This window comes from Lolium perenne, chromosome 6 (assembly GCF_019359855.2).
Source record: "Lolium perenne isolate Kyuss_39 chromosome 6, Kyuss_2.0, whole genome shotgun sequence".
Lineage (NCBI taxonomy): Eukaryota > Viridiplantae > Streptophyta > Magnoliopsida > Poales > Poaceae > Lolium > Lolium perenne.
In genome coordinates, this window is record NC_067249.2 from 36,524,483 (window position 1) to 36,543,405 (window position 18,923).

Here is an 18,923-nt window from a genome sequence, read left to right on the forward strand (position 1 = left end):
GGCGGTGGATGGCAAGGATGGATCTACCATATTTTACCGGCTTTCTTCGACCGTTAGGTCAACATTTTGATAAGTAGTCACTCCACTTCGATAAAGTCGTCATTATACTTCAGTAAACCCGGCATTGACATTAATTTTGACCAAGGTTAACAAGTTTAATGAGTAATTCGTTAAACTGGATCTTTAAATCAAATGGGTAAAGGAGGAGCAACAAATAATGTATTGACCTGGTAATAAATATTGGTTTTATTTTATACAAGTGAGTTGTGGACATAGTACAGGCGCTGCTACACTGCTACCCAATGATGCCATATCAAATAGTACAAAGTCTTCGAGAGATGTACACAAATTTATCCGAGCACAACCCTCATATCATTATAATCTGTATATGTTGATAATTTGTTGAGGGTCTGACCTGACTGTATGCTCTCCAGTCTTAAAAAGTGGTCAAACCATGACAGATCTTTTAGCTCACAACTTCGTTCATATGCACTATAGAGTAATAGAGGTCTTGCAAGGCTCTTAGATCAACAACCCAAATCACAATTGGACCTCTTGATGCGTCCATCTGTTATGCGATTTATCAGATCACACACGTCTAATTAAAAAAGATGAAAGGAGAAAGTGTTGACGCGCATTAGCTTCAAAAGAAAACAAATCACCTTACCATACATATATGTATGCAAAAAAGATCTAGATATAAGGAAACATTGTACGAACTCCAAAATGCTTCAAGTAGTAAAATGTTGTGTCAAGCTCTTCTCTAAAACATTCTTGCAATCTTACATTTTGTACTACTAACAATGGCACAACTTGCAAAACAATAGCATGGGTATACATGGGTAGTTATAAATGTTGATTTTCCAAACCAAGATATTTGCACAAAATGTACACAGCCTGCAGGTGACCTTCTCGTCGATTCATCTTTAATCATTGGCAACACCCAAATCAAATTAATTTATCTACCTGATGCCCAAGTCTATTCAACTTTACGATTCTTTCATTCTAAAGCTCAACAATCTACAAAAGGACATGAGTACTTGTAGCTAATCGCCCAAGAATTACAATCAAGAACAAAATTGACAAATCTTAGGAAAAAAATAGCGCGCTATAACAAAATAGCGTCGGCTGAAAAATACGCTATTAGCGTGCTATAGCGCGCTATAGCACGCTATAGCGCCAAAATGATGTAGTGTGGCGTGTCCAAAAACGCTATAGCGTGCTATTAACGTCGAAATAGCGCGCTATTTTTTCCATGTCTTAATACTGTATCCCATTACAACAATAAAATGCTAAAAAATATTAAATGCATGCTAAGTAATAAGTCCATGCAACATTCTGAATCAAAATAAATATTGAAGATGCCCATCTTAGTAAGTATTTGAGAATACAACTGTGCATACGGGTTAATTTTTATTAAATATTTTCTTCACTACCAGAAAATAACTGACAAAAAAATGAATATATCTAGAGGAAGTAGAACATATATACTACACGTTCCTTCACTACTAAATTTGAAAATAAATATTTGCTTCTCTTTGTTCTACCCATGATTTCCAATCTATCTTACTGTTGAAGAAAGAAAATATGACACCTTTTTTTTATTTGTACCAACAAAGAAGAGCCGTAGAAGGCATTGCCTAACCAACGTATCTGAAGTTCTCTAAGTAAATCAGTTGAGATCAATGGAAGAAGTATGAAGACTCCAATATTTTGATGTGAAATATGAATAAGATTGTGGCATTTTGCACACCAAAATTAGGTGTACGGTGCATGCTTTAACCTGACGATAGTTATGTAAATTAGTACTCCATATTCGTGCAAACATATATATGCACCCATCATCATGGAGCCACGCATGTAGCAGATAGAATGCATGCACCTGAAAAGCCAATGTGTAGCAGATAGAATGCATGCACCTGAAAATCCACGCATGTAGCGGATAGGAACCTGCCTCACTGTAGTTTGTAACTTGAAAATAATTAGCTTGTGAGCAAAAGATTCAGGTTAAGCACTTACCTGCAGTTGCACTTGGGGCACCTCCGCGCGACAATCCTCAACAACAGGTCCACGCAACCGTGATCACCGTCGTCTTGTCGAGACACTGGTGCCCGGTGCACTCGAACGCCCCAAATCTTCTGAAGTGCTTGATGGTTGAAGTGCAATATAGAATGATTGCATGTTATCTTAGCTAGTTGTTCAGTTCATGGCTTCATGCCTCTGAATTTACTGTGGCGATTGCGCCGCCGTCCTGCATCAGCGACCCAACACGTTCTGGCCGACGGCCATGGGCATCAGCGACCTGTCGGACAACGTACACTCTGTACCACCTCCGCCTCCGACTCTGATACCGCCACCGCACACCTAGATGCACTGTTCTCCTGGTGAACCCCGAATTCTGCCGCCATCTTCCCCTTCCCACTGTCGCCAGCGCGGCGGCCAGTGATGGAGCGCCGGCCGATGTTGCTTGTCCCTCATCACACATTGCAGACGGATGGGAGGAAGGATTTGTAGCCCTCCATATGCTCCCCATCTCTGTTTATTCTGTTGCGCCTTCCATATCATCACGTCGGGCTCGAACATGTCGTTGGTCAGGTGTTGCCCCCACTGAAACACCCGGTGCAAGGCGTACCTGTGGATCAGAAGTTCAGAAGTATTAGTCCACGATGGCACCGTCACCATTCGGGACTGCAGCAGCAGGGATATTTCTGAATTTAGCGACTAAATCAACATTACCATGTACAATTAGAAGAACACTGCAGAGTAGCTCCTGGGATGAGCTTGCAAAAACCGGAAGCATGATGTTATTTTTGATTCCATCGACAGTCGCTAAATCTTGTGACCATCGATAGTCCAAGACCAGTGCATAGCGATTCCATTCATCCATTGACCTGCCGCAGTTAGAAAATTCAGAGAGAAATAGAGACGAGTTGAATCATTACCATGGAAACATATTGATGATGCGCTTGGCCTAGTGGATGAGGTGTAGAAATAAATATAGAGAGAAGAAAACCTAATCGTCGCGGAGTTGAGACAACTTTGCTCTGGTAGCTGCAAATTGCTTTTGACTCTATACTGAACTGCAATAGTGCTTCTTCTCCAAAAAAGCACAACCATGTCCAACGAAGCTACCTGAGAAGCGAAAATAGGAGCAAATCGATAGAGCACTCTGAAGCAGAATCAACTACAGTAATTAATTTCTCTACAGAATCACATGGACTGGACGGGCTGGCGGCGGAGGAACTGGATGTAGGGAGGGCGGGGACTGATTCTCGCTATTTGTCTCCCAGCAATAGTTTTGCCGTATGTTTAAGAAAGTTAAACAGGGAAAATTACCAAATTTGCCAGTAAAATTACCACCGCGTGGTGATGTCGAAGCCCTCGCCGTCGGATTGCTCTCCTCGCCCATGACCCCTGCTCCTCGAATCGCTCAGATATCTCCGAGATTCCAATTGTAAGGTTGGATCGATTTGATGCAGATCATTCCCATATTGATGGCGATCTTCTGGAATCGATGCGGTTCCCCAGCCTGCTCCAGAGGGTCCGCATACGCGACGAGGATAATGGGTACTGGGCGTGGGTTGTGGAACTGGTTGAATCGCCAGGCCTCAAGCCCTCAGAGTCCAGCGGCGCTATGGTGGCTGGCGGCGCCGTGGACATTGCTCGGGATGGAGCAGGAGATGCTGACGGCCGTCCACTGCAAGATGCATTCAGGCCGTTGCCATGGCGGGGGCGCATCGCGACATGAGGTGGATGGCGCGGGGAGGGACGTTGGAGGCTGAGAGGTGGATGAGGGAGCCGGAGCTGCGGGCGGCGTTCCGATTGGAGCGGAGCTGTATGGGCGTGGTTGGGGCCTGATTGTGGGGAAAGTTTGACGACGCATTTCTTTCGCGAGGCGTGATTTGCGGGACGGGCGAAGCTACTTGCGAAGGTTCGACAGACGACGACCAAACGTAACGGGAGGACGACCAAACGTATTGTGACGGCAGAATAAGGAACCACTTTAGTCTTTTTAAGTAGTAGAGAAGATATAGCTGAACGAAAAGATTTGCTGATTATCCTTAAATAATAATTTAAATGAAAAGACATGCTATTTGCTGATGTGGTGGGCTGTTTAGGTGGCATACTTGCATGTTGAGAGAAATCACTTAGTGGGTTGCTACTATTTAGTTATTATAGCGCATAAGGGCGAGTGGAGTAGTGTTGAGTGGGACTATGGTCGCATCATTGTACACCCACGGCGTTTGTAAACACCACCGAAATAGTGAAGTTTTGCTGGCTGGCGCCCGTGGTTTTTCCCTTGTGTGTTGCAAGGGTTTTCCACGTTAAAATCTCGTGTCCCCTGCAGTGTTTTACTTTTCGTTCTTCGTTTATTGTACATCTCGATCATAACAAGTGGTATCAGAGCACAAGGCTTGAGATCGATCCGCTGCCCCGGGAGACTTCTCTGCTCCTGGGGCAGCACCGCGCGATTGGATTATCGGCCGCAATCTTGCGGTCTTATGCAGCTTTGCCGAATCAGATCCAGTCTATAAAATTAGATCTAGAAGTTTGCAGTTTTTCCGTCGGCATCTGTGCACCGTTTTTTGATGATTTGATGAGTCACTCTGTTCCGCTGCTTTGCATCAGGGAGAAGAAAATTTTCAGCGTCCGCAGAAATCCGCCGCATCGCCAAGTCACCGATCCGCTTCGTTGTTCCTTCCAGACGGAATTGAGATCGACTGGTGTGGTTTCCGATCGGTGTTAATCGCTGCTGTTGTCCGCCGATTGCAACGTGAAGCTGAGCTTACGTAATCAATCTTTGATCACGCATGTGAAGCACATCATATGATCAATCATCTACGGATCAAGTTCCCAGGTATCAAAAGAATTTTGTTTTGCTGCCGCACTAGTGCTACTTTAGGTGAAGTCTTGAAAACAGTACTAGTTCCGATTTCCTTTCATCTCTGATTGCTAAGCCTATCCGAGACAGTCCCATGTCCAGTTTATCTCAGATTTTTGCTCTGCAATTTTGTTTTACAAAGAATTTTTTCGTGGCTTGTACTACTTTGTGATCACAGTTTTATCGACTCATAGATATTATGAAGTCCGATGTTCAGCTGTTGTATTATGACACAAGGTTTTCTTGGCAAGTCAAGATGCGAGCATTGTTCGGCGCAAGCCAATTATGAGGATGCACCAAATAGTTTTGGAAATAAGCATGTTGTTGTTTGGACTAGCGAGGAGAAAAAGAAAGGATTTCCACGCCACCTATGTTCGATGATTTGCTACTGATATGATCATCAGTTTTTGATAGTTTTCAGTTCAAGGTGGAGTTGAATTGTAGCCTGCTGGGATATATTATAGATCCGAATTTCGGATATTATGTTGCTGCAATTATATGAAGAACACAATTCAGATATTAAAAAAATATGGAGGAGGTAATTTTTATGCCTGTTGGTAGCCAGCATTATACTCTTTGCTCTCCGAGTTTTTTGCTGTTATGCATGTGAAGGTTTTGCTTTGTTACTCAAGTTCGTGATGAGGATTATTTGAGGTGCAAGTGGAGATTGTTTTCTGCTAGATACTACAACATTTAGTACTGTAAGTTTCAGTGTAATTCAGTTGTCTATGCTCTTTCAAGAGGGGTCTATTGCAGAGTTGATGCTCCATTGCATGTTGAGGTTCCTTCATCCGACAGTTGTTCTACAAGGCAGTTTTTGACCATGTCATGGATTTTCATTAACCATTATGAGTCGGCAGTTTTTGGTGTACGTTATGCCCTTTGTACCAGATGCTCTTGCATGAGTATGTTTTGCCGAGGTTTGTGCTCTCTAGTTTGTAGCACGTTCAGATTCCATGAGATGAGTTCTTCACAATGTTATGTGCACCGAGATGTTGCACTATGAGCTATGCGCTCGTTCAGGCACCACAGGAGATATGATGACTTATGCCATTTGATGTTTGAGCAGTTTCAGTTTTTCTTTGAGGTCAGTGGCACAGACTCAGACTTTTGATGGGGTTTTACAGGATGCCCAAGTTCATATGTCTGCTTTGTTGACAGCCATGTTGTTTTCTGGACGACCCAAGATAGATTTGCTCAATTTGACTTCATGAGAAGTTTAATAGTCCTATGGACGTTTCAAGGCACAAGGTTTACTTGTGATGACTTTAGTTGAGGAGTTGAATGCTATCTATGACTATTGCAATGGATTTCGGCTCAAGGTGGAGTTTGTTGTATTGTGTTCCGAAATCTGTTTACCTGTTGTACTATGGAAGGAGTCCTAACGGACTACGGCGTGCCAACCATGCTAGACGTAGCACATAACAACTCTATTTCGTGTCCACCAAGAAAGAGAGTTGTTTGCCCCTATATATAGTTCAAGGTAGTCATAGAATAGATGAGAGAGAGTTTCTCCATATTGATAGCACGTAGAGGGTCTGTCCTCTCGTGTATTGTAATATTCCTCCAATTATAGTGATACGTCGCCGTGCGTTTCGTGGTTTTTTCCCTGTTTGGATTTTCCACGTAAAAATATGTGTTCCTGTTCTTCGTTTGATCTACTTTTATTTGCGCGGTTTTATAACAAGCGCGGACTGATTGAGTTGCACCACACAGATGAAGGATGAATCTTTGCAAAGGAAAGCAGTGTATTTATGCATGGAAGTCGGCGCAGAGTGAGATGTGGCTACCTGATGGCCTGCCTCAGTTATTAGTTCCGCCTGGTAGCCTATCTCACTGATTAATTCTGGGGACGTCTCGTTTCCAAATTCCAATGCGGAGAGTCGGGAGACGAAAAGTAAAGTGCTGCCAAGAAGACAATATGGCTGCCACTTTGGAAAATCAAAGAAAACATAATAAATGATAGCATCCGATTGCTGTATGCATTGATATTGTGGGACCGATGAGGTGGCATGCTTGCATGTTGAGAGAATTCAACTTAGTGGGTTGCTCCTATTTAGATATTATAGATAAGCAACTCTAACAAATCTTCCATAAGCCTAACACGAATATTTCAGATCACGAAGCTGGAAAAATGTTTTCCAACACAAGATATCTTGCGCCACAGCAGATCCTGAAAATTAAACTGTATTTTTTAAACAATAGATTCGTGGAAGATTTTCACTAGAACGAGTTCATCATCAACATAATTTACATACACAAAAAAAAGTTTATTACATTCATAGGTTAGTAAGACCCCTAAACCTGGGACCAAAAGGCGCCGGTGGCACTTTATGGGAGACTAAAAGGCGACGGCACTCTACTCCTCGTGATCGGAGGAGTCCGCCATGTAGACCTGGATCTCTGTTTAAAATAGCCCGCTATAGATCATGGCTATAGTTTTTCGAGACGCATGCCGCTACAACTAGATCTTTTAAAAGTTAAAATAGAAATAGCCGCTAATAGTGCGGCCATAGCTATTTAGCCACAGTTTAGCTCAATAGCGGCTATCTTCCCGCTCAATGTGTCCAAAAAATATTAACCCAAAATTTACAAAGCGAACCAATTTATAGACACCACCATATCATGAACTGCTGCTATTTAATGATGTTGTAATATTTGTACATAACTATATCCTTAGCTATATGTGAACTATGTTTTGGATCGAACTATATGTAAACTATATTTTAATTATGTGCATCTCTTACGTGACTATGTTACCTTGCGATGCATTTGTGAATTATTGATGTATGTACTATATATGGTTATATGGTGCTGAAGTATTGAATTTTTTTTCATAAATCGTCTATATAATCTTAGCCCCCTATAGTCTTTTGTAGCCCTAGAAATCGCCGTGGCTATAGGCGTTATTTTAAACAGAGGCATGGATGCACCACGCTTGGTGGTTCGCCTCGTGCTGCTTGGAGGCTTCCTAGCTCCAACTGTGCTGCGTTGTACACCACGGCATCGTGACATACCATCGCATCCCTCGCCTCCGTGCGCACGGCGAGTACCCAACGGAGCACTTCTCATCAGGCTCGAACACGGGCATGGCCTCCTCCTCATCAGAGTCTTCGTCGATCTCCACCTCCTCGAAGTCGTCGTGGGCCTTCACCTCCTTCTCGGAGGAGGAAGATGATGACACCTCAATCGTCTACTCAGGCGGTGGCGACGCGCCGCAACCCGGGAGCTCTCAGTTGTCATGCATTTCCTTGCTTCCTCCACCAATTTCTTGCCGCCACCCTATTTTTGCGCTCAAAGTTGCGCCACCATAGCCAGTCCTAGCTGTGGGGCTTGGAGATAGATCGAAGTTCGCGAGGATGGCAAGTGCTTCAAGAATGGGTAGGGGAAATTATGTTTATAGTTTTAATTTCTCGATTTTCACGGTGAAAAGTAGCAAATTGTTAGATAAAGAAAGTTAGTGTGGCGTATTGATGCCTATATCATATGTCCGACTTTGAGTTTCAGTCTCGTAGAGATCAAAACCATGAATTCAAATGTGGTGTGTAGTGAATTATAAGCTCTCCCAGGAAGTATGTGGTGTCAAAGGTTTTACTCTCTGAGATAAAAGATGCTATGGGTCGACTGCTTTTTAAATGAAATTGGATTTCTATTATGTTTCAGTTGACTCCTTAAACATTTGATTTGCACCATGATTCGTGTTAATATGATAGTTGCAGGTGGGTTGCAATGAGGTTTTCCTAGTTACAAGTGGGTTGCAACTAAGGTTTTCTTAATTGCAAGTGAGATGCAAATGCAATAAAGATTTTCTAAATTGTATGAATGTAAAATGCATACATGAACTTTGTCTTTTATCATATTAAGTTCTCACATATTTGCAATATATATGATGATAATACCATGTTTTAGAATGATTTATAGGGATTTACAAATTATCTCCTTTATTTGATTTATTACTCTGCAGAACAAGAAAAGTTGTTTTGTGTATTTTTCACTTTCAGAGACCTATACGGAGTCAAATTGACCTGTAATTTTTGGAGCATCATTTTTTCATCGGGAGAAGCACCCTGGGACCTGGAAGCACACCTGGATAGCCTTGAGGCCTAAAAGAGCCCAGATGGTGCGCCCAAACATCTATGGCACGCCACTTGACCTCTTTCGGCCACCGATAGTCCAAATTGTGTGATCTTTTCGCCCACCAACGTATTTTGACCTAAAAGTCAATATATATGGCCTCAAAGAGCTATCGGGAGAGATGATTGGAGGGGGAAAATAAGTGAGCATAGGTCGTTCGGTTAGGGAAGTGGATGTACAACCTAGCCACCCAGGTTCAAGTCCCCATGGACGCAGAATTGGGTTCTTATTATTAAAAAAAAAACCACTGTAGGGGCTTCCCCTACCGTATTCCTTTCAAAAAAAAGATTGGAGGGGAAAACTCTGCCGCCAGAGGGATCTCCACCTTCTCCAACATCTTCATCATCATCACCATGACCAAAGGAGAATAGTCCACCTCTGGACTACGGGTTTGTTGCAGTAGCTTGATCTATTTCTCTCATGTTCTTCATCTTAGTGCCATATGAGCGGCCTCACTTGATTATGGTCATATTTGTAATACTTATGTGGTGGATCCTTATTCTATGATATCTGATCGTATTATGTGTAAGATGTATTGATAGATGCATATTATGTACCCCGTTCTTAAGTAGTTGGTCTGATTTAACATCTATGTAAGAGCGTGTGTGGGGTGATGTGTGTATTAATGGAGTAGCATGGTTTTAGTGATTGAATAATGACAATAAATTCATGATCTATTATGGCTTTGCCTTTTGTTTTGCTACCTTACTAGGGATGAAGTGAATGCATGTGCTATGCTCCTCACGTGACAAAAGTGATGATCTTGTTTGGTCAAGGTAGCATATTTGACATTCAAACATCATGTTAAAGTATTTATGGCTATACTCTGTTAATTCTTAATACAAGATTGCATGAAGTTTTCCCTTTCTTGTGGAGTATAAGAGAGATGTGTTGCATCATCTCTATGTTAGGACATGATACCCATATGAATGCGTATCTTATTCATATTATTGTTTTGCATCCTTATATCTCATTTATGAATTACTATTTGTCCACTACAATTTAAAATAGAGAATAGTCAAGTGAACCCATGAACCCCGGTCCACTTTTTAACGTAAGAAACACCTTTAAATTGCTTTTATCTTATTTTCTATTTGTTGCACTATTTTAATATGAAAATATAAAAATATTTACTTTTCTTATTTGCATCCAAAACACCGATAAACAATCAACCTTTTTACAGTTTTTACTTAGTTACTTTATTTCATCTAGTTCTACTCATTTTATTTTTACTTGTGTTTATTTACTTATGTGAAACCTTGTGCTTGATAACCACACGGTGGAGTTGGGGACAAGGTTTATTGATGCCTCCCACAAGCTCAGCACGCAAGATCAGTACATGAGTCCATCTATTTCGTTAATGGATGGGAGAACACTGCTAATGTCATGGTGCGACTGTCTACACAAACTAAAGAGAAGATCAACAGTTGACTGAACCAATAATGCATTCTCAGTTGGATCGACGACCTAAACATCCACTAATTAATTTGCAGAGGTCGGAAGGTCCAAACTGAGTTAGACCTGTCAGTCCCCAACATTGAGAACGTAGCTGGTAGTATATACGTGCACAAGAAAGTAAGGAAAAAAAAAAGCTAGATGCATGTGACGAATAAATAAGACTAGATAAGGAAGGCGACGAGGATAGTAATATCATCCTGCTTCCCGCCGCGGCATCGGTCTCCTCGTAGCTTGCGGCTGTCGGAGCTGTAGGGCGAGTCCGTGGAGCCGCTCATGGATATCTCGTAGGCGACGCCCGCGACGACGTCCGCCATATTCTTGGGAGAGAAGCCGAGCGCGGTGCCCATCCGCACGAGCCGCTCCAGGTCGGCGTCGAAGACGTTGTCGAAGAGCCCGTCCGTGCCGACCACCAGGACATCCCCGTGCCTCACAGCAATCTCGCCGACGTCCGCCTGGGTGATGCTGTCCCCGCTCCCGCGGCCATTGAGCTGGAGCGGGCAGTTGAAGCGCTTCTGCTGGCGCTGCGAACGGTGCAGGAGCGCACCGTCCCGGAACACGGCGAAGGCGCTGTCCCCGAGGTAGGCCCACTTGAGGAGAGCCGTCCCGGCGACGGCGAGCGAGAGGATGACCGCGGTGGATCCCCCGGTGGCGGCGGACGCGACGGTCTCCTCGTACGCCCGGTCCAGCAGCGTGTAGGGGCGGCAGACGTACGGGCGTGCCGGGCTCGGCCGTCAGCACCTGCTCGAAGGCGCTCGTCATGTAGGAGTACTAGTTGGGTTGGGGAGCCGGAATCCAGGTTGGAGGGGTCCATGTTTAATCGATGGGAGGTGTGAACGGAAACAAATCGGCAGACCCATCGATCGCTCCCATTCCGACGTGGGCGCGGATGCTCACCCGCGCGAGCGCGCATGCATCCGCCAGCTAAGCGTAATTAATGCTCTCCATCCCTGGTGTGGTGAGCGCGCCTTTCCATTCACGCCGTGCAGTGGGCGGCCTCGTGGACGGTCGCGCCTAGTACAACCGTGTGCGACTCGTACGTATGACACGGTCGATCCATCACGTGCGCGGCGCACAAACTCCCCCGCCCCGCTTCGATTAATTCCGTGTACTAGTACGTCTTTGCTCACGCGCGCATGCATTAATTAAGAACTCCGGGGCTGCTGCCTGCCCGCCGTCATTCGTCGGCTTTTCATTTTCTTCATTCCGCAGCACAACCATTCATCCATTTCCCACGTGGCCAAAGCCTGACCCACGTTTTATACCCAGATTTATTTGAGGCTTGAGCCAAGAAAATACTATACACGCAAAATTTAACACTTGTGACGCATGCCTTCACTTCCAGTTGGTTCTGTTTATCCTCAACGAGTGAGGAGGATACCTCCCGGGTCGCCACGCACGGGCGACTCCGGAGGCGATACCCACCAAACACTAGAGCGCCGCCGGGATCCCCTCCTCCGGCCGCTGCCGCCGCCAGGGCCGGCGGTGGCGGCCACGCCTGGCGGGTCCCCTACGTGCGGAGGCGGGACGCCATGGGCGGCGCGGCGAGCAAGTGCGGTCAGTGGCGCGGGGGCTTCTCGGGCTCTGCGATGCACGGCGGAGGTCCGGGGAGGGATGCGGCGCGGCGCCACATGGCGGAGGCCGACGAGGCCTGCAGCGGAGCGGAGCAGGAGCGACGTTGGGAGGCGCTGGGCGTGGCCGGTGCGGGAGGTGGTGGCGCGGAGAAGCTCGGCCAGGGAGAGCCTCGGCGAGCTGAGGTCCGCCGCCTCAAGTCCGGCGCGGTCTACGTCGCCCGACGGTGGAGAGAGGAGGATGGAGTGCATGCCCGATCTGGGTCTGCTGGGCCGGGGCGAGCTGGACGTGGGTGGGCGCCTGGAGTGGGCGAGGTCCACCGCGGGCAGCGTTGCTCTGGCTGGAGGGGAGCGTGGAGGCTGCGGTGCCTGGTCGAGATGGAGGTGGAGATGGAGTTTGACCTGATCTTCGGCGTTGCGGGGTGTGTCGGAGTGGTTTCCAGTTTTTTGCGACTTCATCGTTGAGGCGCTGTGGCGATAGCGGTGAGAGGCTCAAAGGGGCTCTGCCCATGCTCTAGGTTTCGGAGATGGTCGACGACTCGGATGAAAGTCTTGCCCGGCTTGGGTCGGGCCGGTGGCGACGGCGCCCGTGGGCGTCGTTCCCCTCCTTGGAGGCGTCGCCGTGGAGTGTCGACATCTCCCTACCCTGTTGGAGTTTGGGTGTCTTCGGGCGAAAGCCTCGATCCGGTGCGGATCGGCACGATGGCGGCGTCGTCTACGTCATGACTCTGTTGGGAGCTTCGTGCGAGAAGACACGATGCAGAGGTTCCTTGCGGCTTTAATCCGGTGGCGCAGCGGTCCGCGGCAGTTTTCCAGGGCGCTATGCACGTCTTTGCTGGCATGTTCTTGAGGACATCTTCTTGGGTCCGACCAAGTCCCGTCATTGATCTCCTTCGGATGGTGCGTCGACAAGGAAGGTCTTTCCGGAGTTGTTCATCTACGGAGGTGCTCAAGCGTCGGTCGAGACGTGGCTTGGTTCTTTACTTAGGACAGGTGCTTTGTGTTGTGGTTGTTTGGTCTGTAGCCGGTGTTGCGTGGGGTTACCCTCGTTGCTTATAGCGAGTGGTGCCGTTCTTGTACTCAAACCTCTGCCTTCTATAAAGATATGGTACTCCTTTGGCGTACTCTTGATTTTTTTTAAACACTTGTTAAAGAAAAAGAAAAGGAAAAAGAAAACTTTTGTCATGTGTTTGTTCTTCGCCAAGTGAATTCGTCGTGTGTTTTATGCTTTGTACCCCGCGTTTTAGCACTATGCAAAGACGTAAATACACACAACAAAGATCTCATTTTCCTTACTAACAGTGTTCAAAACATTGACAGAACCTTCTCAAATCTTTACGAATTTTCGATGAGATAGAACCTAATAAATGCATCTAACACCTTTAAACAACATGGATACCTCCCTACCATCGCCTGAGCCTGACGACCCATCTCACAGCTGTGTTTAGTCACGCGCGCATGTGTGCATGCGGTGCACTCGTGTGTTAACTAATTCGCCAAATTCCGTTGGCGCGTATGTAAACATGCTCACCCGCGCGCATGCGCCGCCGTCCTACCACGTCCATCAACTTACCCTTATTAATTCCTGGGCTTGACCTCAAATTAACAAACAAAACAGAAACCGTTCATTCATTGATCCATCTCATATCATACCGAGCTACCTGCTCACATGCATCCTCCACGCCAACTGATGAATGAATGAAAAACAAAACAATCCCCATCCATCTGGATTATATATATGCTCACGCACCAAACCGTATTTACAAGCTAGCCAGTTCCAACTCTCAGATCGGGTCTTTATTTGCCATGTGTTTGTTCTTCGCCAAGTAAATTTGTCGTGTGTTTTATGCTTTGTACCCCACCCTTTAGCCTAAATACACACAACAAAGATCGGGGTTTCCTGTAGCGAGAGCGTTCAAGAAATTGACAGAACCTTCTCTAACCCTCGACAAATTTTCGATCAAATAGCACCTGATAAATGCATCACCTTTCTGCGACTTGGATACCTCCCTGCCGTCACGCGGCTCCACGAGGACGTCTGCCCTGCAACAACAACGACGAAGGAGACCGGTACGTGAGCAAACCTGCCGGCCACTGCGCCATGGTCTGTGTTGCCCAGGCTTTCTCCTTCGCGAGTCTTGCAAATGAGAGTGTTTCCTTTAGATTATTCATTTTAAAACTTGTCATTGTTACCTAAGCTACATGCTTTCAAATTTCGATATGAAAAATAAATAGCACTCACGTACATACGTGCATCCTCTACATGCCAAAAAAATTATTTTGATTTTTTATTTTGAAAACCGAGGCAAACCCTTTACCCCATCCATCAATTAAGCATAAGGTGCCCAACTTTTAAAAGAAAACTGGGCGAAAACATACAATAACAGGGCTAAGCCCACACTCGCATCCACCCACACGCCGCGGTGTGGGGCACAATCGGCCATCATATGGCACCGTGAGAAGAGGCTGGTATAGTAGCTCCAGCACCGAAGATGGGCCTTGGAGAGGAGATGCGCAAGACCCCCGTCGAATAGGACCTTCACCGCCGTACCGCCCTCGGAGGTCATCGCACACTGCCCAATGTAGCTTCGACTTCGCATCAAGAGAAGACCAGCACAAAGACACTCAGACATGCCGGAATGGAGCCGACAACATGATCTTGCCGCTCACAAACCTTGCTCATCACCAATGTCGTTGCCTCACTAGCTTCCCACCATAACTCCCAAGTCACCCATCGCCCAACACTCGGGGCCGCCGCCCTATCATTCCGTTGCTCCGCCACGCCCTGCACGGTCAACCAAGACTACCACCTACCGGGGCCGCCGCCCCGACATACCGCCGCTCACTCTCGAGCTGTAATGTCGCACGAACCAGCAGCCCGTAGCCCAAAGCTACCAAGAGCAGTCGGCTGCAGACTACAAACATCACACCAACTCATCTGGGGCTGCCGCCCAGACATAAAATCCGACCGTTCCCTCTAGGACGCACCAGCACGAGCTGACTTCCCTGCCGCCCTCATAGCCAAGGTCACCACCCAAGCCGTGACAAGCTGCAGCCATGCACCATATAGTTGCAGCCGCACCGCCTTCCGGGGCCGCCGCCTCAGCGCTCCGCATCCCGCTCAAAGCCGCCGCCTCAACATCCTCAATCCCCACCGGCACGATGACACTGGATGGCAAACGTACCACCGCTGCCCAACAAGGCAGTGCTCTCCAAGACGACGCCTCCAAGGAGGATACGATGGAGACCGACGCCATCGCCCACTCTAGCTGAGGCAGGAACTTGTGTTTTCACCCGGAGTGGGTGAAACCTTTGTGGCAAGGGAGGTATGAGCCCCACAACGATGCCTCCAAGGAGGGGTATGAGTGCACGATGTCCAAGGACGTCGTCAACATCGGCACCGACCCAAGTCGGAGCTGAGTTCTCGGAGCAACATCTGCCAAAGCCAGGGCAGCCGGAGCCTCACAATTTTTTTCCGATAAAGGGCACTTTATTACGAAACACCCGGCCTCTGCATAACTATGATACACACAACCGTCCCAACATAGTACAAGTTCTCAAAAAGTAAATACAATAGTTCTGAAATTCATGAAAGAGAAGCTAGTTACACCAACGGTGCTGCAATCCTATGATTATGCAGCCAGCCATGTTGGGTAATAACCTCCTTGACCGTATTCTCTAACCGTGTAGACACCTCCTTAGCCGGAGCCTCACAAGAGCACCAATGCCACCAGGAGTCGACACCTCACCGGCCGCCACCCACGCCAGCCAACAAAGGCAGCAGGCCATGATGTGGATCACCAAGCTCCACCGCAAGACCATCCACGGCAGCCCCTCACGCCGCGGCAAATGCCATGCCTGGCCTCGCCGAGAGCCGCAGCCGCTGCTGCGGGGTCGCCACAGACCCAGATTCCGTTGGATCGTGCTGCTATGTATTTTGATTCCAACGCCTCCATGATAGCCTCAATCGAAACTCATCATACTCACAAGCTCGCGGAAAAAGATTTCGATGGAGAAATCTCCGGGCATCGAAAATCCTAGCACACCGCTTACATGCTAGTTCCGTCGTTCCGCAAAGATAGGAGAAAAAGAATTGAGCGTATGAAGTCTTTTCTCCTCGCGTTTGTTACCAAACGACATCTTTCCGGATCTCTCTAGTTTTAACGAACAAAATCGAAGTCACATGTATTCCATCAATCAAGGGCCTTCGGTCCGCAAATTCTCGCGCGTGGGTCCTCGTCTCGTCGGTCGTCGCGTTATTGACCATGCAGAGCTGGGATGAACTGACCTCCTAGCAATACATTTCAACTCTAAACATGACCGTGATGCAATTGATCCATCTGATTCTGTCCACTTGCTCACGTATTTGCCAGCTTGTAGATGCAACATTCGACATGCAGCATGCTCACGTATTTGGACATCAACATGCTCCTCCACTCCAACCGCATGAACCATTATTCATCCATCTGGGTTCTGCGTGCAGCGTGCTCTCACAAAATCATACTACTCCGTAGTAGCTAGCTGCATTTCGTTGCTGAAGGCGACAAATAAATGCAGTGTCTTAAGTAATGTACGCATTTACTCGGTCGTGGCAGAACATATACTGAGTATATACATACAGTGTCGTAAATAATGGCTGTCTTTACCAGTGTAATTTTTTTAACACTTGCTAAAGAAAATAAAAATCTTTTGCCATGTGTTTGTTCTTCGCCAAGTGAATTTTTCGTGTGTTTTATGCTTTGTACCCCGCGTTTAGCAGTCGGCAAAGACATCAATACACAACAAAGATCTCATTTTCCTTACTGCCGGTGTTCAAAACATTGACATGACCTTCTCTAATCTCTACGAATTTTCGATGAGATAGCACCTGATAAATGCATCTAACACCTTTCTACGACATGGATACCTCCCTACCATCAAGCGGCTCCACGAGGACGCCTGCCGTGCCACACCAACGATGAATGAGACCGGTGATCATGCCGGGAGTTGTTAGCCTAGAACAACCAAATTCTCCGCTAAATGTCTATTTTAGTACCACTTTGTGTCCCGGGAACAAAAAAACTACCACATTTTACCAAGATTTTCGCAAAAAAAACACTAATCGCTAATTCATAACAAATTGACACAAAAACTGATAGGTGGGACCCACCTATCACTGTTGTTTTGCTGATGTGGACCGGGACCAGCTGCTCACATTAAGAAATTGAAAATACCGTTGCGCAAAGATGAGGAGAAAAAGGATTTTCACGTATGAAGTCTTTTCTCCTCTCTAGTTTTAATGACAAATCGACCATGCAGAGCTGGGATGAACGGGCCTCTCCTAGCAAATCGCAATCTGGCCATTTCGACACTAAACCGCCTAAACATGACAGTGATGCAATTGATCCATCTGATTCTGGCCACTTGCTCACGTATTTGCCACCTAGTAGATGCAACATTCGACTTGCAACATGCTCACGTGTATTCGGATATCGCTGGATCGACGTGCTCCAGGCCAAAACAACATCAGGCAGCAGTCGACCATACTTGAAAAACAGGCAGCTCCCAGGTACAGTGCCTCAATATATGTCTACCCAAAACAAAAACAAATGGCATTGGGCTGTGCTCCGGTGTCCCCCCTGGCGAATGACGTTCAGGTGGTAAACGTGTGTTTGGTTCGTGACCAGAAAATTTGGATGATCCCATCCCAAAAGCCGAATATTTCCGAGAAAGGCTGGACCATAAGATCCGTGAATTTCATGACTAATCTCACTAGCCGCCTGAGAATCCATGGTCATCGACGCGACTCCGACACCTGCCACCGTCGTATGTGTGGCTCCCTAGCTCAGCGGCGGCCACCATGTCACGGCGAGCGGTGGGCTTGCTTTTCCACGTGGCTCCCCAGCTCGACATCGGCGGCCTCTAGGGCGCGGTAAGAGGCGGGCTTGATTTTCAACGTGGCTCCCTAGCTCAGCGGCGGCGGCCTCCATGGCGTGGTGAGCAACAAGCTTGCTACGTCTGCGCCACACCCAGTCGACAGAAACGGCCTCGCTAAATATGTGCGGGTAGTGACCTTGCTAGGCACGGGTAGGCGGCCGCCCGCTAGGTCCGGCCTCCACCACAAAGGGAAAAGGACCCGTTAATTACATATTAACCGGTGTGTTAATGGCATATTTATCTTTTTCTATTAATCGTTAATTAAACATATTTTACCCCATCCCATCCTGTATATGTTTGCCAATGAACCAAACACACATGTTAAGTCAACCCACGAAGGGGTATCAGCAGATCCTAGCCGTCTAAATAGAACAAAGTTTAGAGGAGGGGGGGGCACACCGGAGCAATAGCCAATGGCATTAACACTGAATTTCTCTCACAAACAATGAATTTGTCTGACAACATTAAGAAAATATACCACATATATAATAACCAATTGGTCTAACAGTAAAGCGTGACCAAAGAGAGAAATTATACTTTTTCCTCGAAACGGGCTTTCGCTCCGCTTTATAAATAAATCCACACACACAACCAAACCGAGACAAGGTGATGAAAAGAACCTCTTATAAAGCAGATCAAGGATAAAGAAACAACGTACAACAAAAAGGCAAGACTTGCCACCAAAAGCCAACGAAGCGAAATCGAGGGGGGTCGGATCTCAACGACGACACCCCCAAGAGGGTAACGACGCACACGCCACCGCCGCCGAGACCACAAGGTCAGGGATTTTCACCCGGAACCATAGAGCAACGAAGATAGCCACAACGGCGCCCCCAAGAGGGTTACGGCATCCGCAGGCACTGTCACCGTTGGCGTTGAAACGCTGAGCTTTCACCGGTAAAAATCTTCGCACACACCCGATATCTCGAGCCGTCTAGAGTCTTCGAGCTCAAGCTTCCGAACAC

The 18,923-nt window shown here is 46.8% G+C and overlaps 1 protein-coding gene and 1 long non-coding RNA gene across 6 annotated transcripts in view; both read right to left on the reverse strand.

Moving 5' to 3' along the window:
- Positions 1–197: 197 nt before the first annotated feature.
- Positions 198–3,908, reverse strand: LOC127318298 (uncharacterized). Of its 5 annotated transcripts, XR_007861778.2 has the most exons (4): positions 3,337–3,908; positions 3,014–3,132; positions 2,737–2,891; positions 198–2,632 (listed from the first exon to the last, which is right to left on the reverse strand). It is a non-coding gene; the product is annotated as an uncharacterized lncRNA (long non-coding RNA). The 5 variants fall into 5 exon arrangements; XR_007861777.2 differs by having other exon boundaries at positions 2,737–3,132; XR_007861776.2 differs by lacking the exon at positions 3,337–3,908 and having other exon boundaries at positions 3,014–3,322.
- A 6,727-nt stretch (positions 3,909–10,635) lies between these two features.
- LOC127318296 (putative protein phosphatase 2C 24) overlaps positions 10,636–18,923 on the reverse strand; it is a 36,430-nt gene continuing 28,142 nt past the window's right edge. The window contains exon 2 of the mRNA XM_071822084.1: positions 10,636–10,995. Within this exon, the coding sequence (XP_071678185.1) occupies positions 10,636–10,995 (360 nt within the window). The remainder of the gene's footprint in view (positions 10,996–18,923) is intronic.